The following is a 19,281-nucleotide window of genomic DNA, read 5'->3' on the forward strand; positions in this document are numbered from 1 at the left end:
GCTAATTTTTTGTATTTTTAGTAGAGATGGGGTTTCACTGTGTTAGCCAGGATGGTCTCGATCTCCTGACCTCATGATCTGCCCACCTCAGCCTCCCAAAATGCTGGGATTACAGGCATGAGCCACCGTGCCCAGCCAAAAGGAATGTTTTTAAAAATTTTAATATGCTCCCTCCTCTTTTTTGAAATAGGGTCTCACTCTGTTGCCCAGGTTGGAGGGCAGTGGCAGCCTTGGAATCCTCTTGCCTCAGCCCCCCAAGTAGTTAGGACTGCAGGTGCAGTCCTAACTAAAAAATTAAAAAAATTTTTAATTTTTTGTAGATATGGGGGTCTCCCTGTTTTGTCCAGGGTGGTCTCAAACTCCTGGGCTCAAGCAGTCCTCCCACCTTGGCCTCTCAAAGTGCTGGGATTACAGGTGTCAGGCACTGCACCCAGCCAGGAGTGTTTTCATAGAATATAACGGAATGTCCTGACTGGACGCAGTGGCTCATGCCTGTAATCCCAGCACTTTGGGAGGCCGAGGTGGGTGGATTACCTGAGCTCAGGAGTTTGCAACCAGCCTGGGCAACATGGTGAAACCCTGTCTCTACTAAAATACAAAAATTAGCCGGGCATGGCAGCGTGTACCTGTAGTCCCAGCTACTTGGGAGGCTGAGGCAGGAGAATTGCTTGAACCCAGCAGGTGGAGGTTGCAATGAGCTGAGGTCACACCACACTGCACTCTGGCCTGGGTGACAGAGCAAGACTCCACCACCACCACTCTCTACCCCCCAAAAAAGGAATGTCCATTTTATACAATGAAAAGGAATATCCTATTTTACAGTATTTATTAAGTACTTTTCAGGAGGCAAGCTTCATATGATTCTCATGGAGAAGATATCTTGCATTACTTTTTGTCACTTTTTGATAACTATGGCAGAAAATTTTCAAGTGTATAACCAAAAAAGTTGAAGTATTAAAGTAGGGATTTTATGTAATGTGAAAACCAGGGTTTTCAACATTTATGTAACAATGTAAATTAGTGTTTTATCATATCCAGAAACTAGAGAGAAGATGACAGACAGCTCCCCTCATTAGGCCTAGAAGGGACTGGATCATTTTTATGCTTCAGAAGAGTTGATCAAGTCATCCTCCATTTTTGAGAGCAAATTTTTGCTAGCTTTTCTGTTATATTATTTCATTTCCTGGAAAGTGTGGAAAATTTTACTCTGTACTTTTTATGTGGAAATTTAATACAATTCCTTTCATTTCTTACCTTAAAGTACTTAATATTTAAAACCACTCCTTCAAGAAGACCCTAACCATAGAAAATGAGATATGTCTTTAGTTTATGCCTTTGCTGTGTCATAACATTCAGTGGTTTTGCTTATTAAGAGTCTTCTAAATCTCAAGAATGATTATTTTATTGTACCTTTCCTCCCCATGAAGTCCAAAATGGAACGGTGACAACAAAACAGCTAACCTGAGTATAACCAGATTTAACTTCACTGGACTGGACTGTCGCGTATCCTGAACTGGCTGAGACTTCACATTGTATGGAATCAGCAAAGCATCTTGTGGGCTTTATGTGGAGCATTAACACAGTTTTAAAACCCTTTTATATATCGTTACCCCAGCTTAACTCTGATTACCTAGTGAACTGCCTTTGGTTACCTTTTGTTCTTTTATAACAATAAGAAGTTTTTATTAGGGAAAGTTTCAAATATATACAAAAACAGACCAGGATAATGAACCCCATGTAGCTATCACCCAGCTTCAGCAATTACCACCACATGACCAATCTTATTTCATCTATACCACCCAAGCTCTTTTTACCCCTCCCCTCCACTGGATTGTTTTGAAGTATACCGTAGATATCATGTCATTTCATCAGATCATTTAAAAAATGTTTTATTCAGAAACTACATAAGGCTGGGTGTGGTGGCCCACACCTGTAATCCCAGCACTTTGGGAAGCCGAGGCAGGAGGATACTGTGAGCCCTCAGTTTAAGACCAGCCTGGGCAACACAGCAAGACCCTGTCTCAAAAAGAAAAAAAAACACACACACACACAAAAATGACATAAATTCTTACATAAGTGATTGTAGGTGTTAGTGTATATTAGATAATAAATGATTAATATGTATCTCTGAAAGATAAGGACTTTAAAAATAATCACAGTTCTCTTCTCATGCTAACATTTTTAAAGTTCCCTTAAGGCATAAAATATCCAGTTAGTGTTAAAATTTTCCTGATGGTCTCATATTTTCTTTAGAGCTGGTTTATTCTAATCAGAAGTCAAACAACGTTCACATACCCCTTTTGGGTGATATGTCTCCAAACTCCCTTTATAATTGAGAAATTCTCTCTCCCTCCTTGAACTCATGAATGTGCGTTATTTTCAGTCATGTTTAATATGACCCACGGTTGGTATTTTATTCTAGATTGCTTTAAAGTTTTAACAATGCTAACATTGTTACATGTGGGATGTAACAATGTTAACTCCCTTTTTAATTGAGAAATTCTGTCTCCCTCCTTGAACTCATGAATGTGCTTATTTTCAGTCCTATTTAATATGCCACACAGTTGGTATTTTATTCTAGATTGTTTTAAAGTTATAACAATGCAAACATTGTTACATGCTTATTATAAAAGTAACATGCACAACTGAGAAAAAAATTTAAATATCAAAATGCATGTGGAAGTAAAAGAACATTTTTATCTCATTATCCCCAAATAATTGGTAACTCTTTGGGACTGTTTTCTACTAATCTGTACATATTCAAATGTACAATTTTTACATGCTAAATATTCCCTGTGCTATTACTTTGGGTTTAATTTGCTCTTATTTTTCTAGGTCATAATGTAGAAGTGTAGATTTTTTACGTTTTGTTTTTTTTTTTTTTTTTTTGAGACGGAGTCTCGCTCTGTTGCCCAGGCTGGAGTGCAGTGGCCAGATCTCAGCTCACTGCAAGCTCCGCCTCCCGGGTTTACGCCATTCTCCTGCCTCAGCCTCCCGAGTAGCTGGGACTACAGGCGCCCGCCACCTCGCCCGGCTAGTTTTTTATATATTTTTTAGTAGAGACGGGGTTTCACAGTGTTAGCCAGGATGGTCTCGATCTCCTGACCTCGTGATCCGCCCGTCTTGGCCTCCCAAAGTGCTGGGATTACAGGCTTGAGCCACCGCGCCTGGCCACGTTTTGTTTTTCTAATACAAATATTTAAAGCTGTAATTTTCCCTTTAAACATGCTGAATTTTCATTATCATACAACTAGAAATATTTTCTAAATTTCTTTGAGATTTATTTTCTCTGTTGTTTGTTTGTTTGTTTGTTTTGTTCTTGTTGTTGAGACAGTTTCTCGCTCTGTCATCCAGGCTGGAGTATATTCATGCTATTTCGGCTGACTGCAACCTCCGCCTCCCAGGCCCAAGCAATTCTCATACCTCAGCCTTCTAGATAGCTGGGATTACAGGTGCATGCCACCGTGCCTGGCTAATTTTTTGTATTTTTTGTAGAATGGGGTTTTGCCATGTTGGCCAGGCTGGCCTCGAACTCCTGACCTCAAGCAATCCACCCATCTCCCAAAATACTGAGATTACAGGCATGAACCACCACACCTGGGCTTCTCTGTGTTTTATTTGGAAATGCATTGCTTGATTTCCAAATATTTGGGGATTTTCCAGATATCATATTGTTAACAGATTTCTAGTTTAATATGTCATATGATTTCAGTCATTTCAAATGTATTGAGGCTTGTTTTATGGTCAAGCATATAATTTATTCTTGGGAATGTGTTGGGTGTAGTGATCTTTAAGAGTCGATTTGGGCATATCTGCATGCAAAAGAATGAAGTTGCGCCAACATACCACATACAAAAATTAACTCAAAATGTATTAAAACCTAAATAGAAGGGGTAAAACTAAAACTTAGAGGAAAGCACAGGTGTAAACTTTCATGACCCTAGATTAGGCAATGATTTCTTAGATATGACACTAAAAGCACAAGCAACAAAAGAATAACATTGATAAATTGGACTTCATGAAAATTTAAAGTGTTTATGCTTCAAAGGACATCAAGAAAGTGAAAAGATACCCCACAGGATGGGAGAAAATATTCTCACATCATATGTCTGAAAGGGATTTGTATCTAGAACATATAATTAACTCAACTCAATAATAAAAAGACAATCTAAAAATGAATCAAAGATCTAAATAGACATTTCTTCAAAGAAGGTAACCAAATAGCCAATAAGCACATGAAAAGATGCTCAACATCATTACCCATCCAAGCAATGCAAATCAGAATCACAGTGAGACACTACTTCACACTCAGCTAGGATGCCTGTAATTCAGAAACAAAAACAGACCACAACGAGTGTTGGCCTGGATGTGAAATAATTGGAACTCATATATTGCTGATGAGAAGGTAAAGTTGCATTGGAAAACAGTCTGACAATTCCACAAATGACTAAACATAGAGTTACTATGTGACCCAGTAATTTGACTCCTAGGTATATACTCCCCAAAAAAAGAAAACGTATGTCTACACAAAATCTTGTATATGAATGTTCATAGCAAGGTTATTTATGTAGCCAAAAAGTAAAAACAGTTCAAATATCCATCAGCTGCTGAATGGATGAATCAGTCTGTCTATACAACGGACTATTATTTGGCAATAAAAAGTAATGAAGTACTGATACATGCTACAACATGCATAAACCTTTAAAACATTATTCTGAGTGAAAGAGGCAAGTCACATTTTGTTTATATGAAATGTCTGGAATAGACAAATCTATAGAGACAGGTTGCCCAGGGTTGGGATGAGTGGTATTAGGGACATGGAAAGTGACTGCCAAAGAATGTAGGCTGATGAAAATGTTCTATAATTGATTGTGATGGTTGCACAATGCTATGATTATAGTAAAGCACGTTGAATTGAATGCATGTTTTAAAATGGGTGAATTGCATGGCATGTGAATTATACCTCAATAAGGCTATAATCGATAAAACAAACAAAGGAACCATGGGTACCAACAGTTCAGAATAAGTGCCTTCTATATTACTTAGTATTATGGTGTCTTTGGAAAAGGAATTTCTCAGATGGAGTTAATTGATTTGAACAATTCAAGGCCTGTAGGCAAATTGCCATAGATGGCTTCCCAAGCTGGCAGAGTTAATTTTTTTCCGTTAAAAATATATATATTTTTTAATTTTTTAGAGACAGGGTTTCACTTTGTTGTCCAGGCTGGGCAAACCCTGGGCTCAAGTGATCTGCCTGCCAAGTCCTCCCAAAGTGCTGGAATTACAGGTGTGAGCCACCGTGTCCAGCCACAGTTAATTTTTTGGAACATAGGTTTTAAATGACTATATTAGGAGGATGAAGTCTTAGATAAATGAAACTTACCTGATCTAAAAAACAGTATCATTTAAATCACGATTGGTAATGCTGTTCACACCTTCCATTTTCTTAATGATTTATTCTCTTGTCAGTTTTTGCTTCAGATATTTTAGAGTTCTATTATTAGCTGCTAGACATTTAAGATGATTATGATGACCTTGTTTATCTCTGGTTATACTACTTGCCTTCAAGGCTATATTGTCAGATATTAATATAGCTAGATCAGCTTTCTTATACTTAAGGTCTGCATTTTACCTATTTTTTCAACAATTTTACTGTCAACCTGCCTGTATATTTGTATTTAAGGTGCTTTTCTTGTAAACAACATAGTTAGGTTTTGTTTTTTCATCTTGTTGACAATTGTTTCCTTTTAGTGGTGTGTTGAACATATATATTCAGTGTTATTATTGATATGGTTGGTTTAAATCTGCCATTTTACTGTTTTTCTTTTTTTTTTTAATTTCTTCTAAAAAATGGGATACATGTGCAGAATGTACACGTTTGTTACATAGGTATACGTGTGCCATACTGGTTTGTTGCACCCATTGACCCATCCTCTTAGTTCCCTCCCCTCACTCCCCACCCCACAACAGGCCCTGGTGTGTTGTTCCCCACTCTGTGTCCATGTGTTCTTATTGTTCAGCTCCCACCTATGAGTGAGAACATGCAGTATTTGGTTTTTTGTTCCCGTGTTAGTTTGCTGAGGATGACGGCTTCCAGCTTCATCCATGTCCCTGCAAAGGACATGATCTCATTCCTTTTTATGGCTGCGTAACATTCCATGGTGTATGTGTACCACATTTTCTTGATTCAGTCTATCATTGACATTTGAGTTGGTTCCATGTCTTTGCTATTGTAAATAGTGCTGCAATAAACACACATGTGTATGTGTCTTTATAGTAGAATGATTTATAATCCTTTGGGTATATACCTAGTAATGGGATTGCTGGGTCAGATGGTATTTCTGGTTCTAGATCCTTGAATTGCCACACTGTCTTCAACAATGGTTGAACTGATTTACATTCCCACCAGCAGTGTAAAAGTGTTTCTATTTCTTCACAGCCTTGCCAGCATCTATTGTTTCCTGACTTTTTAATAATCGCCATTCTGACTGGTGTGAGATGGTATCTCATTGTGGTTTTGATTTGCATTTCTCCAATGATCAGTGATGTTGAGCTTTTTTTCTTATGTTTGTTGGCCATGTAAATGTCGTCTTTTGAGAAGTGTCTGTTCATATCCTTTGCCCACTTTTTGATGGAGTTGTTTGTTTTTTTCTTGTAAATTTGTTTAGGTTCTTTATAAATTCTGGATATTAGACCTTTGTTAGATGGGTAGATTGCAGAAATTTTCTCCCATTCTGTAGGTTGCCTATTCACTCTGCTGATAGTTTCTTTTGCTGTGCAGAAGCTCTTTAGTTTAATTAGATCCCGTTTGTCAATTTTGGCTTTTGTTGCAATTGCTTTTGTTGTTTTAGTCATGAAGTCTTTGCCCTGGCCTATGTCCTGAATGATATTGCCTAGGTTTTCCTCTAGGGTTTTTATGGTTTTGGGTTTTACATTTATGTCTTTAATCCATTTTGAGTTAATTTTTGTGTAAGGTATAAGAAAGGGGTCAGTTTTCTGCATATGGCTAGCCAGTTTTCCCAGCACCATTTATCAAATATGAGATCTCTTCCCCATTGCTTGTTTTTATCAGGTTTGCCAAAGATGAGATGGTTGTGGATGTGTGGTATTATTTCTGAGGTCTCTGCTCTGCTCCATTGGTCTATATATCTGTTTTGGTACCAGTACTATGTTGTTTTGGTTATTGCAGCCTTGTAGTATAGTTTGAAGTCAGGTAGTGTGATGCCTCCAGCTTTGTTCTTTTTGCTTAGTCTTGTCTTGGCTATACGGGGTCTTCTTTCATTCCATATGAAATTTAAAATAGTTTTTTCTAATTCTGTAAAGAATGTGAATGGTAGTTTGATGGGAATAGCATTGAATCTACCAATTACTTTGGGCAGTATGTCCATTTTCACGATCTTGATTCTTCCTATCCTTGAGGATGGAATATTTTCCCATTTGTTTGCATTCTCTTATTTCCTTGAGCAGTGGTTTATAGTTCTCCTTGAAGAGGTCCTTCACATCACTTGTTAGCTGTATTCCTAGGTATTTTATTCTCTTTGTAACGGTTGTGAATGGGAGTTCATTCATGATTTGGCTCTCTGCTTGTCTATTGGTGTAAAGGAATGCTTGTGATTTTTCCACATTGATTTTGTATCCTGAGAATTTGCTGAAGTTGCTTGTCAGTTTAAGAAGTTTTTGGGCAGAGACGACGGGATTTTCTAAATATACAATCTTGCCATCTGCAAACAGAGACAATTTGACTTCCTCTCTTTCTATTTGAATACCCTTTCTCTTGCCTGATTTCCCTGGCCAGAACTTCCAATACTATGTTGAGTAGGAGTGGTAAGAGAGGGCATCCTTGCCTTGTGCCGGTTTTCAAAGGGAATGCTTCCAGCTTTTGCCCATTCAATGTGATATTGGCTGTGGGTTTGTCATAAATAGCTCTTATTATTTTGAGATATGTTCCATCAACACCTAGTTTATTGAGAGTTTTTAGCATGAAGGGGTGTTGAATTTTATCGAAGGCCTTTTCTGCATCTATTGAGATCATCATGTGGTTTTTGTCTTTGGTTCTGTTTATGTGATGGATTACATTTATTGATTTGTGTAAGTTGAAACAGCCTTGCATCCCAGGGATGAAGTCGACATGATCGTGGTGGATAAGTCTTTTCATGTGTTGCTGAATTCTGTTTGCCAGTATTTTACTGAGGATTTTCACATCAATGTTCATCAGGGATGTTGGCCTGAAGTTTTCTTTGTTCTGTCTCTTCTTGGTTTGGTATCAGGATGATGCTGGCCTCATAAAATGAATTAGGGAGGAGTCCCTCCTTTTCAATTGTTTGGAATAGTTTCAGAAGGAATGGTACCAGCTCCTCTTTGTATTTCTGGTAGAATTCAGCTGTGAATTCATCTGGTCCTGGGCTTGTTTTGGTTGGTAGGCTATTAATTACTGCCTCAATTTCAGAGCTTGTTATTGGTCTATTTAGGGATTCTTCTTCCTGGTTTAGCCTTGGGAGGGCGTATGTGTCCAGGAATTTATCAATTTCTTCTAGTTTATTTGCGTAGAAGTATTTATTGTATTCTCTGATGATAGTTTCTATTTCTGTGGGGTCAGTGGTGATCTCCCCTTTATCATTGTGTCTATTTGATTCTTCCCTCTTTTCTTGTTTGTTAGTCTAGCTAGCGGTCTATTTTGTTAACCTTTTCAAAAAACCACCTCCTGGATTCGTGGATTTTTTTGGAGGGTTTTTCTTGTCTCTATTTCCTTCAGTTCTTCTATGATCTTCGGTATTTCTTGTTTTCTGCTAGCTTTTGGATTAGTTTGTTCCTTCCTCTCTAGCTCTTTTAATTGTGATGTTAGGGTGTTGATTTGAGATCTTTCAAGCTTTCTGAAGTGGGCATTTAGTGCTATAAATTTCCCTCTTAATACTGCTTTAGCTGTGCCCCAGAAATTCTGGTACATTGTCACTTTGTTCTCGTTTTCAAATAACTTCTTCATTTCTGCCATAATTTCATTATTTATCCAGGAGTCATTCAGGAGCAGGTTGTTCAATTTCCATGTAATTGTGCGGTTTTGAGTGAGTTTCTTAATCCTGAGTTCTAATTTGATTGCACCGTGTTTTGAGAGACTGTTTGTTATGATTTCAGTTCTTTTGCGTTTGCTGAGGAGTGTTTTACTTCCAAATATCTGGTCGATTTTAGAATAAGTGCCATGTGGTACTGAGAAGAATGTATATTCTGTTGATTTGGGGTAAAGCGTTCTATAGAGGTCTACTAGGTCCACTTGACCCAGAGCTGAGTTCAAGTCCTGAATATCCTTATTAATTTTCTGTCTCATTGATCTAATACTGACAGTGGGGCATTAAAGTCTCCCACTATTATTTCATAGGAGTCTAAGTCTCTTTGTAGGTCTCTAAGAGGCACACCCCCTCCACCAAGACAGAAAGTGCTTCATTAAACTGGTTCTGTTACCCATGCCACCCAACTGGGTGAGACCCTACAACAGGGGTTGTCAAACACTCTATACAGGAGTGATCCTACTGGCATCAGGTTGGTGCTCCTCAAGGTCAGAGGCCAGAGAAGAAGCACACACCCATCTTTGCTGTTCTCCAGCCTCCTTGAGTGACATCTCCAGGTGCAGAAGCAAATCAGATAGAATAGGGCCTGAAGTGAATTGCCAGCCAACTGCAGCAGCCCTGTAGAAGAGGGACTTGACCATTGAAAGAAAAAAAAAAAAAAAAAGCAGAAAGCAACAACAGCATCATCAACAACAAAAAAGCCCCCACAAAAACCCCATCCAGGGTCAGCAGCCTCAAAGACTGAAACTAGACAAACTCACAAAGATGAGAAGGAATCAACGGAAAAATACTGAAAACCCAAAAGGCCAAAGTGCCTCTTCTCCTGCAAATGATCGCAACGTCTCTCCATCAAGGGTGCAAAATTGGACGGAGGATCAGTTGGACGAATTGACGGAAGCAGGCTTCAGAAGATGGGTAATAAAAAACTACACTGAGCTAAAAGGAGCATGTTCTAACCCAATGCAAAGACACTAAGAACCTTTATGAAAGGTTAGAGGAATTGTTAACTAGAATAACCAGTTTAGAGAGGAACATAAATGACCTGATGGAGTTGAAAAACACAGCGTGAGAACTTCCTGAAGCATACACAAGTATCAACATCCAAATCAACCAAATAGAAGAAAGGATATCAGAATTTGAAGACCATCTTGCTGAAATAAGGCGTGAAGACAAGACTAGAGAAAAAAGAATGCAAAGGAATGAAAAAAACCTGCAAGAAATATGAGACTTCATAAAAAGACCAAACCTACTATTGACTAGAGTACCGAAAGAAGACAGGGAGAATAGAAACAAGCTGGAAAACACACTTCAGGATATTATCCAGGAGAACTCCCCCAACCTAGCAAGAGAGGCCAACATACAAATTCAGGAAATGCAGAGAACACCACCAAGATACTCCACAAGAAGATCAACCCCAAGACACATAATCATCAGATTCTCCAAGGCTGAAATGAAGGAAAAACTGTTAAGGTCAGCCAGAGAGAAAGGCCAGGTCACCTATAAAGGGAAGTCCATCAGACTAACAGCAGACCTCTCAGCAGAAACTCTATAAGCCAGAAGAGCTTGGGGGCCAATATTCAACATTCTTACAGAAAAAAATTTTCAACTCAGAATTTCATATCCAGCCACACTAACATTCAAAAGCAAAGGAGAAATAAAATCCTTTCCAGACAAGCAGATGCTGAGGGATTTTGTCACCACCAGGCCTGCCTTACAAGAGCTCCTGAAAGGAGCACTAAATATGGAAAGTAAAAACCGGTACCAGTCACTGAAAAAACACACTAAAATATAAAGACCAATGACACTATGAAGAATCTGCATCAGCTAGTGTGCAAAATAACTAAATAGCAGCATGATGACAGAATCAAATTCACACATTTTGCTATTTTTCTAATTACCCTTTCTGTCCTTTACCTTCTGTCTTTCCCTTTCTGCCTTCTTGGGTTAATTGAATTGAGTAGTTTTAAAATATTTCATTTTGCCTTTATAACTCAGCTGCTAAATGTTTGGATTGGTGGGGAGTTAACCTTGCTCTTGAACTCTACTCCTGGCTTTCCACATCTTGGAAGATCTCTCTTTATTCTGCTGGTCATTGGCTTTGTTTTTGGTGAAAGCTCAGTGCTTCTCAGAAGAATCGCTTTCAGCCATTTGACCTGCTCCCAGCCTTCAGTGGACTGCTGCCTTGCAGTCTGCAAAGGCCCAGGGTACTTGAGGAGGATCTCTCAGCCCTTCTGTTCTGTTCCTAGCCTTTGGTGTGTGGTACTTGTGCACTGAGTGGAAGCTCTATGGGAAAGAACTGTCAGGTGGATATGGAATTGCTCTTTGATCAGGGCTCTTCAGAAGTCTACTTCCTCGCATCATCAGCTAATAAGTTTCTTAAAAATTCAGCTGATTTCTTCATAGTCCCATTTTTGGCAAGTTTATTCCTCCTCCTATCAGAGATGAAGCGGTTATGCATCTCCTTTTTTGGAAGAGATCATCTGTATGTCCAATTTATTTAGGAGATGAAGTAGCTGTGCATCTCTTTTTTGGGAAGAGATCATCTGTATATTGAATTTAGTTTATTTAGGTTTTTTATGCATCTCAGCTCAGATAGTTTTTATAGAAAATCTATGATTTTGTGACTTCCTCAACTTCTTGTTGTAGACTCTGGCTATTTTTAAAACTTATATTTTAAAAATTATATGCCAATGGAAACACTTTTCAAGAATCTACATTTAATGCTTATTGCTTAGTGGTTTAATGAATAACAGTCCCTGAGTGTGGAATAGTTGAGGTCTACAAAAGGTTAATGATTAAATGAATGATATTTACTTTGGGTATTTAGTCACTGGTACTGATCTGGCCATACATGAATATCCCTAATCACCCTTATGACCAGTAATACACATTTATGAGATGGTGGGCTAGAGCTGGGCTAGAGTTTATTGATAAGGGACAGAAAGAAAGTATAGCAATTGATTATGCAGCCTTACCTCATGGGCATTTGTACACCCTTATGAGTTAAAGTGAGATGCAAATGCATTCTTCATTAAAATGGCTTATCTGAATCATTTTAGAGCTGTATACAATAATTTGCTCATACTCATTAAGATAAGTTTGATTATGTTGATTAAAAACACAGCTTATTTGCTGCATTTTCCAATAATGTTGTAAAAAAGACTTCAAACCCTTCTTTTTTTGGGTTTCATGTCTTCATTACATTCCTTTTACTTCGTATTATCTTTTAAGGTTTTATAAAAGAATTTCACTTGGGTAACTGCAGGCTTCAATGATGCAATGCTTTCTGGAATCCAGGGGTGACTGACACACAGAGGAGACTCAGACATGAAATGTTCAACAAAATGCTAAGATTGTTTTTTTAATTGTAAATTCTTAAGCATTCATAAAAGTAGTGAGATTAGAATAATGAAATCCTGTGCTTTTAATGACTAACACAAGTCAATCTTATTTATCCTATCCACTTTATTAAAAATTTATTATCTATTATTTAAAATAATCTATTAGCTTATTTTAAAGCTAATCCCAGATACTATGTTTCATTTTGCATGTCTGTTGCTGTCTTGATAGGAAAAATTTTAAAACATAAATTACTATGACATACTGATATCTAACAAAGTTAATTATTTCAGAAACTTTCAAAAGTTGCTTTTTCATGCCATTTCTCTAGCTACCTATAAACACTTGGAAATTATATTTATTTTATATTTCTAATGTTATTCAAATGATAATATGCTGATTTCTAAAATTGCATTTTTTTCTCTTGCTCTCAAGAATATCCTAAACATATCCATAGTATATAGGATGACCTATGAAAATAGGTTGGACAAACATTTATCTTGCTTATCTTATGATAAGCAGAGTTCTGAGAAGTTTGGTAATAAAGAGTTAACTTGGCTTAACTAAGATTTTCCTAAATTATTTGACGCCAGAACCTGTTTTTTATGTAACATCTGGTAGCCAAAATACATTTGGGAGAATATTGTTCCAGGCAGGGGAATGCTGCCTCTGAATAGCAAAATAATCTTTACTTCATGTTTATTTCAATTAATTTTGTAATTATTTGTCCATATGGCATTATTGTCATAATTATTTTTTTCTATAATCTGCTTAATATTGGTAATGCAGTGTGACAAGTCATCTTTCTCAGGATCTTGTTTTATGAAAATCTTTCATCACACTTATTTTATGAAAATCATTGGCTGTATAAGCAAATTAAGTATAAGCATTTTGTGTTTCCACTAGATAAGATATTTGTGCACAAAAAAAATAGACATCAAAATCCCATATAGAAAGCTAAATGCATCTATATTTCATTGAAGAGGAAGCTAGAAATAAGATGTGTAGAAGTCAAGGAAATAGGGCCGGGTGCGGTGGCTCATGCCTGTAATCCCAGCACTTTGGGAGGCCGAGGCGGGCAGATCATGAGGTCAGGAGATCGAGACCATCCTGGCTAACATGGTGAAACCCCGCCTCTACTAAAAATACAAAAAATTAGCCAGGCGTGGTGGCAGGCGCCTGTAGTCCCAGCTACTCGGGAGACTGAGGCAGGAGAATGGCAGGAACCCGGGAGGCAGAGCTTGCAGTGAGCTGTGATTGTGCCACTGCACTCCAGCCTGGGTGACAGAGGCGAGACTCCGACTCAAAAAAGAAAAAAAGTCAAGAAAATACAGCTCAAATTATAACAGTGAATTATTAGATTATGTTTTTTTCGTGAGGAATTGGCAAATAACTTTTAAATAGTTTCAACATAGGCAGTAGCATGGGAATTCTCACATGGTGAGGGTACTTTTATGCACCCTTAAAGTAGGTTCACTTTAAAAAATGTAAACAGTTAACGGGGGCAATTGAAAGCTAACTGCCCAACAAAGGAAACAATTCTCCATATGTCCCCCTTCTCTGCTCACCCTGTGACACAGGAGCAACAAGGGACTCACAAGGCACTGGTGCCCTAGTAGTTCTGCATCTCATCCTCTCTCACACAGTTTAGTTGACATCTGCTCCTTGTCACTCACCTATACCCCCAACCTCACCAATCCCCCAAGTGGATTAGTTGTTGCTTAGGTGTGTTTTGTCTTTATATTGCATAAATGTCGTGAAGAAGGCTCTTTCCTCTATGGTTCTACAAAGATAATTTTTTTTTTCCTGTTACAGTCAAATTACAACTTCAAGCAGAAGAGAGAGGAGTTGTGTCTATCAAAGGAGTGTGTGCTAACCGTTACCTTGCTATGAAGGAAGATGGAAGATTACTGGCTTCTGTAAGCGTACTTTCTGTTTTCACACGTTTTTTGTTAGCTTTTATTGCTGTTAATTTGCCAGCATTGTTGTTTATCAAATCTTTATAAAGGGTTGTACATATATCATCTTCATAGTCACCCTGTAAAATAGGGAGTATTTTCTGTATTTCACAGATGCAAAAACTGATGTGCTGAGGGAGTAACTAAAGTAAGAAAACACAGTTCATATAAAGTAGAGACTGGATTGGGCTAGAGGCATTCCTGACCTCTACATCACTGCTTTTACTCTGCACAACTATTAAACTATAATCTTGAAAAATGTTCCTTCTATTATGCAGTTGTTTGAAGATCAGTGGGAATAGATGTATAAAATTTTGATTATCGGCTTTTAAGTTTCTTCTTTAGAATGTGACATATAAAACACTTGCAGTGTAGGACACTAATTGAGAATGTAGGCTTTTTGCCTGGTACAGATGCCAGCTCTGCTACTTATGAGCTCTGTGTTCTTGGGCAAATGATTCTGAGTTAGTTCCCTCACCTGTAAAATAGAAACAATGATCCTATCTCATTGGAATTTTATGAGAATTTAATTAAATACTACACATCAAGTGCCCAAATCAGCATCCGACATGTAATAGATCTTGAAAATTGCTACTTCTTCCTCATATTACTTCTCATTTATATACATGTCAGGAGAGGGACTCTTTTTTCTTCTTTTTTTTTTTTTTTGAGATGGAGTCTCGCTCCACTGCACAGACTAGAGTGCAGTGGTGGTGCAATCTCGGGTCATTGCACCCTCTGCCTCCTGGGTTCCAGCAATTCTCCTGCCTCAGCCTCCCGAGTAGCTGGGATTACAGGCGTGCGGCATCTTGCCTGGCTAATTTTTTAATATTTTTTAGTAGAGACAGGGTTTCACCATGTTGGCCGGGCTGGTCTTGAACTCCTGACCTCAGGTGATCTGCCTGTCTTGGCCTACCAAAGTGCTGGGATTATAGGCGTAAGCCACCATGCCCGGCTGTGGAGAGGGACTTTTCTTTTTTACATTTCATCACAGCACATCAGGGGTCCTAGTTCCTGGCTAGTATTCTTTCCAGTAGTACAAGCTCCCTGTCAACTTCACCATTATTGTTAGAAACGGGATTGCATATCTGTTAAATATATGGTGTGTAAAGAATGGTGCAGGAAAATAAATATAAAAGACACAGATCTCATTCCTGTCTCCTTGAGGGAGTAGATAGGACATGTAGGTAAATGTTTGTGTGTGTGTGTGTGTGTGTGTGTTTCACAGCTCTTATACCAATGCCACTGGCCAGTTATGACATCTCTATATAACCTCCCCACAGAAAGGATCTAATAGTACTAAGAAATTGTGGTATTTTGAGCTATACAAATAGTTTTTGAAATTTTTTCTGAATGAAGACCTTTGGATTTCTAAAAGCACCAAAACAAGGCTTATAGAGAAAAAGGATATCTCAACTATCCCAATTTCAGACTGACTATATGACAAAGATATACTTATGTTGATATTACCAGTTTATGTGATTTTCGCAGGATAAATCATAAGTTTGAGTGTAGTGGCTCTGAATTTTAGGGGGAGGTAGTTGAATAAATTTTAGAATCTTCTTCAAGAATAGCCAATTCTTACTGAGTGTAAGTGTGCCAGATGCTATGGTAGACATCAGGCTTATAAAATTGAATATCAAATGGTCTCTGCCCTTAATGAGTGACAATCCAGGGGAGGCAGAAGTGTAAATAAGTATTTGTAATAAGGGTTTTGATGTGCTACTTCTGTATTTTGCATACATGCATAGTAATATAGGAAAGGATAAGAAGTATTATGATATAGGAAGCAATATAGAAAACGAGGTGATTACATTTGTCTAGAATTGGGGGAGATGACCTACAAGTAAGATTTTAGATGTTGTAGAGGAAGGACTTCAGCAGGCAGTCACGGGGCAGAAGAAATTGAGATGAAGGTATAGATAACTCTAGGACATAGGACATGCAAAGGTGTGGATGCAAAAATCTTGATGTATCTCTAGAATTACAAGTAATTAACTAATGCTGGAATGTACACTGCAATGGAAGTGGAAGGGAAGGGAGAGAAGGCTGGGGAGGTAGATAGACTGCTGAATCTGCTGAAGAGCTTTATACACCATGCTGACTATAAGCAGTGGAGAGCCATGAAGAGTTTTAAGGAGAGAGCTAATTAGATTTAAATTTGAGAAAGATCATCCTGGCAGAAGTGTAGAGAATGGACTTGAGGGGGCCAAAGCTGGTGGAGAGAGATCAGTTAGAAGGCCACTATAATCGTCCAAGCAAGTGATGTTCTGATCCTGGCAATAACAGTGGTCAGAGAGGACTGAGGAAAGTGCTAGGACTTGTGATTGATTAGATTTAGGAGTGAAGATGAAAGAAAAGTCAAGGTGGCTTTTAGGTTTCTGGTTTGGGTGAGAAGGTAGACGAGAAAGGGGAAGGAAGAAAAGGGCAGGGTTTGGGAAAAGGTAGTAAGTTCAAATTTAGACCTATTTAGTTTGAGTTGCCTAAGGGAAATCCAGGTAAGGTTTTTCACTGAGTAGTTGGAATTATAAATCTGGAGCTTAGAGGAAAGGTCTACATTGATTGTTAGATAGATTTGGGTATGATCAGCATATACGTGGTAGTTAAATCAGGGGAATGTATACGGTTTCCTAGGTAAAGAATGCAGCTCAAAACATTAACTACTTGGGACTTTCACTTCTTCTACTCTGTACTTGCCTTTTATTCTGCCAATCTATTGTCAACTCAAGAGGTGATGTAGTACTTCAGGAATCTACCAAAGTAGCATTTTAAATATCTCCCATGACAGTGAATCAATAAATAATTTTGGATGACTTTGACATTTTATTAGTGAAAGGAAGATGAGTTTCCATCCCTCCTACCCCTTTCACTTTAGGATGTGACAAATCACTATGCTTCTGCAGTAGAGTTGATTTGGGCTACTGTCAGACAGTGAGGGTGGTAGAGGAAAAAAAAGGAGTTGCATACAACATTTGCTTCTGTTATAACTAACTGTGGACAGCATGAATCAAATAGTTTTAAAGCTCCAGTCTTTTATATGTCTGTCATAATCTGGGTCAGTGAATGCCTTGAGATTAGTTGTTACCCTGTGGTCTTGTTGAGATTAGAAGATGCAGTAACCTAGTGTATTAGTCCATTTTCATGCTGCTGATAAAGATATAGCAGAGACTGGGCAATTTACAAAAGAAAGAGGTTTAATTGGACTTACAGTTCCACATGGCTGGGGAAGCCTCACAATCATGGTGGAAGGCAAGGAAGAGCAAGTCACATCTTAATTGGATGGCAGTAGGCAGAGAGAGCTTGTGCAGGGGAAGTCCTCTTTATAAAACCATCAGATCTTGTGAGACTTACTATCATGAGAACAGCATAGGAAAGACTTGTCCCCATGATTCAGTCACCTCCCACTGGGTCCTTCCCATAACACATGGAAATGCAAGATGAAATTTAGGTGGGGACACAGCCAAACCATATCATTCCATCCCTGGCGCCTCCAAAATCCCATGTCCTCGCATTTCAAAACCAATCATGCCTTCCCAACAGTCTCCCAAAGTTGTAACTAATTTCAGCATTAACTCAAAAGTCCACAGTCCAACATCTCATCAGAGACAAGGCAAGTCCCTTCTGTCTATGAGCCTGTAAAATCAGAAGCAAGTTAGTTACGTCGTAGATACAATGTGAGTACAGGCATTGGGTTAATACAGCCATTCCAAATGGGAGAAATTGGCCCAAAAGAAGGGGCTACAGTCCCTATGCAAGTCTGAAATCCAGTGAGGCAGTCAAATCTTAAAACTCCAAAATGATCTCCTTTGACTCCATGTCTCTCATCCAGGTCATGCTGGTGCAAGAGCTGGGTTCCCATCGAATTGGGCAGCTCTGCCCCTGTGGCTTTGCAGGGTATAGCCTCCCTCTCAGCTGCCTTCACAGGCTGGCATTGAGTGTCTGTGGCTTTTCTAGGTGCATGGTGCAAGGTCTCAGTAGATCTACCATTCTGGGGTCTGGAGGATGGTGGCCCTCTTCTCACAGCTCCACTAGGTGGTGCTGCAATAGGGACTCTGTGTGGGGGCTCTGCACTGCCCTAGCAGATGTTCTCCATGAGGGCCCCACCCCTGTGCAAACTTTTGCCCGGGCATCCAGGCATTTCCATACATCTGAAATCTAGTGGAGGTTCCTAAACTTCAATTCTTGACTTCTGTGCACCCTCAGGCTCCACATAATGTGGAAGCTGACAAGGTTTGGTGCTTGCACCCTCTGAAGCAACAGCCTGAGCTGTACCTTGGCCTCTTTTAGTCATAGCTGGAGCGGCTGGGAAGCAAGGCACCAAGTCCCTAGACTGTACATAGCAGAGGGACCCTGGGCCCAGCCCACAAAACCATTTTTTCCTCCTAAACCTCTGGGCCTGTGATGGGAAGGATTGCCAAAAAGGTCTCTGACATTCCCCGGAGACATTTTCCTCATTGTCTTGGTGATTAACATCTGGCTCCCCATTACTTACACAAATTTCTGCAGCCCACTTGAATTTTTCCTCAGAAAATGGGATTTTCTTTTCTATTGCATGGTCAGGCTGCAAATTTTCCAAACTTTTATGCTTTCCTTCCCTTATAAAACTGAATATCTTTAACAGCACCCATATCACATTTTGAATGCTTTGCTGCTTAAACATTTCTTCTGCCAGATACCCTAAATCATTTCTCTCAAGTTCAAAGTTCCACAAATCTCTAGGGCAGGGGCAAAATCCTGCCAGTCTCTTTGCTAAAACATAACAAGAGTCACCTTTGCTCAGTTCCCAAAAAGTTCCTCATCTTCTCCATATGAGACCACTTCAGCCTGGATTTCATCGTCCATATCGTTATCAGCATTTTGGTCAAAGGCATTCAACAAATCTCTAGGGAGTTCCAAACTTTCCCACATTTTCCTGTTGTCTTCTG

The 19,281-nt window shown here is 38.8% G+C and overlaps 1 protein-coding gene across 1 annotated transcript in view; it reads left to right on the top strand.

Annotated features, from left to right (window-relative positions):
* The window catches only part of FGF2 (fibroblast growth factor 2 (basic)), a 73,577-nt gene that overhangs the window by 38,061 nt on the left and 16,235 nt on the right, over positions 1–19,281 (top strand). The window contains exon 2 of the mRNA XM_011948626.1: positions 14,214–14,317. Coding sequence (XP_011804016.1) covers positions 14,214–14,317 — 104 coding nt within the window. The remainder of the gene's footprint in view (positions 1–14,213; positions 14,318–19,281) is intronic.

This window comes from Colobus angolensis, unplaced genomic scaffold (genome assembly GCF_000951035.1).
Source record: "Colobus angolensis palliatus isolate OR3802 unplaced genomic scaffold, Cang.pa_1.0 Scaffold280, whole genome shotgun sequence".
In the NCBI taxonomy this organism is placed as follows: Eukaryota; Metazoa; Chordata; class Mammalia; order Primates; family Cercopithecidae; genus Colobus; species Colobus angolensis.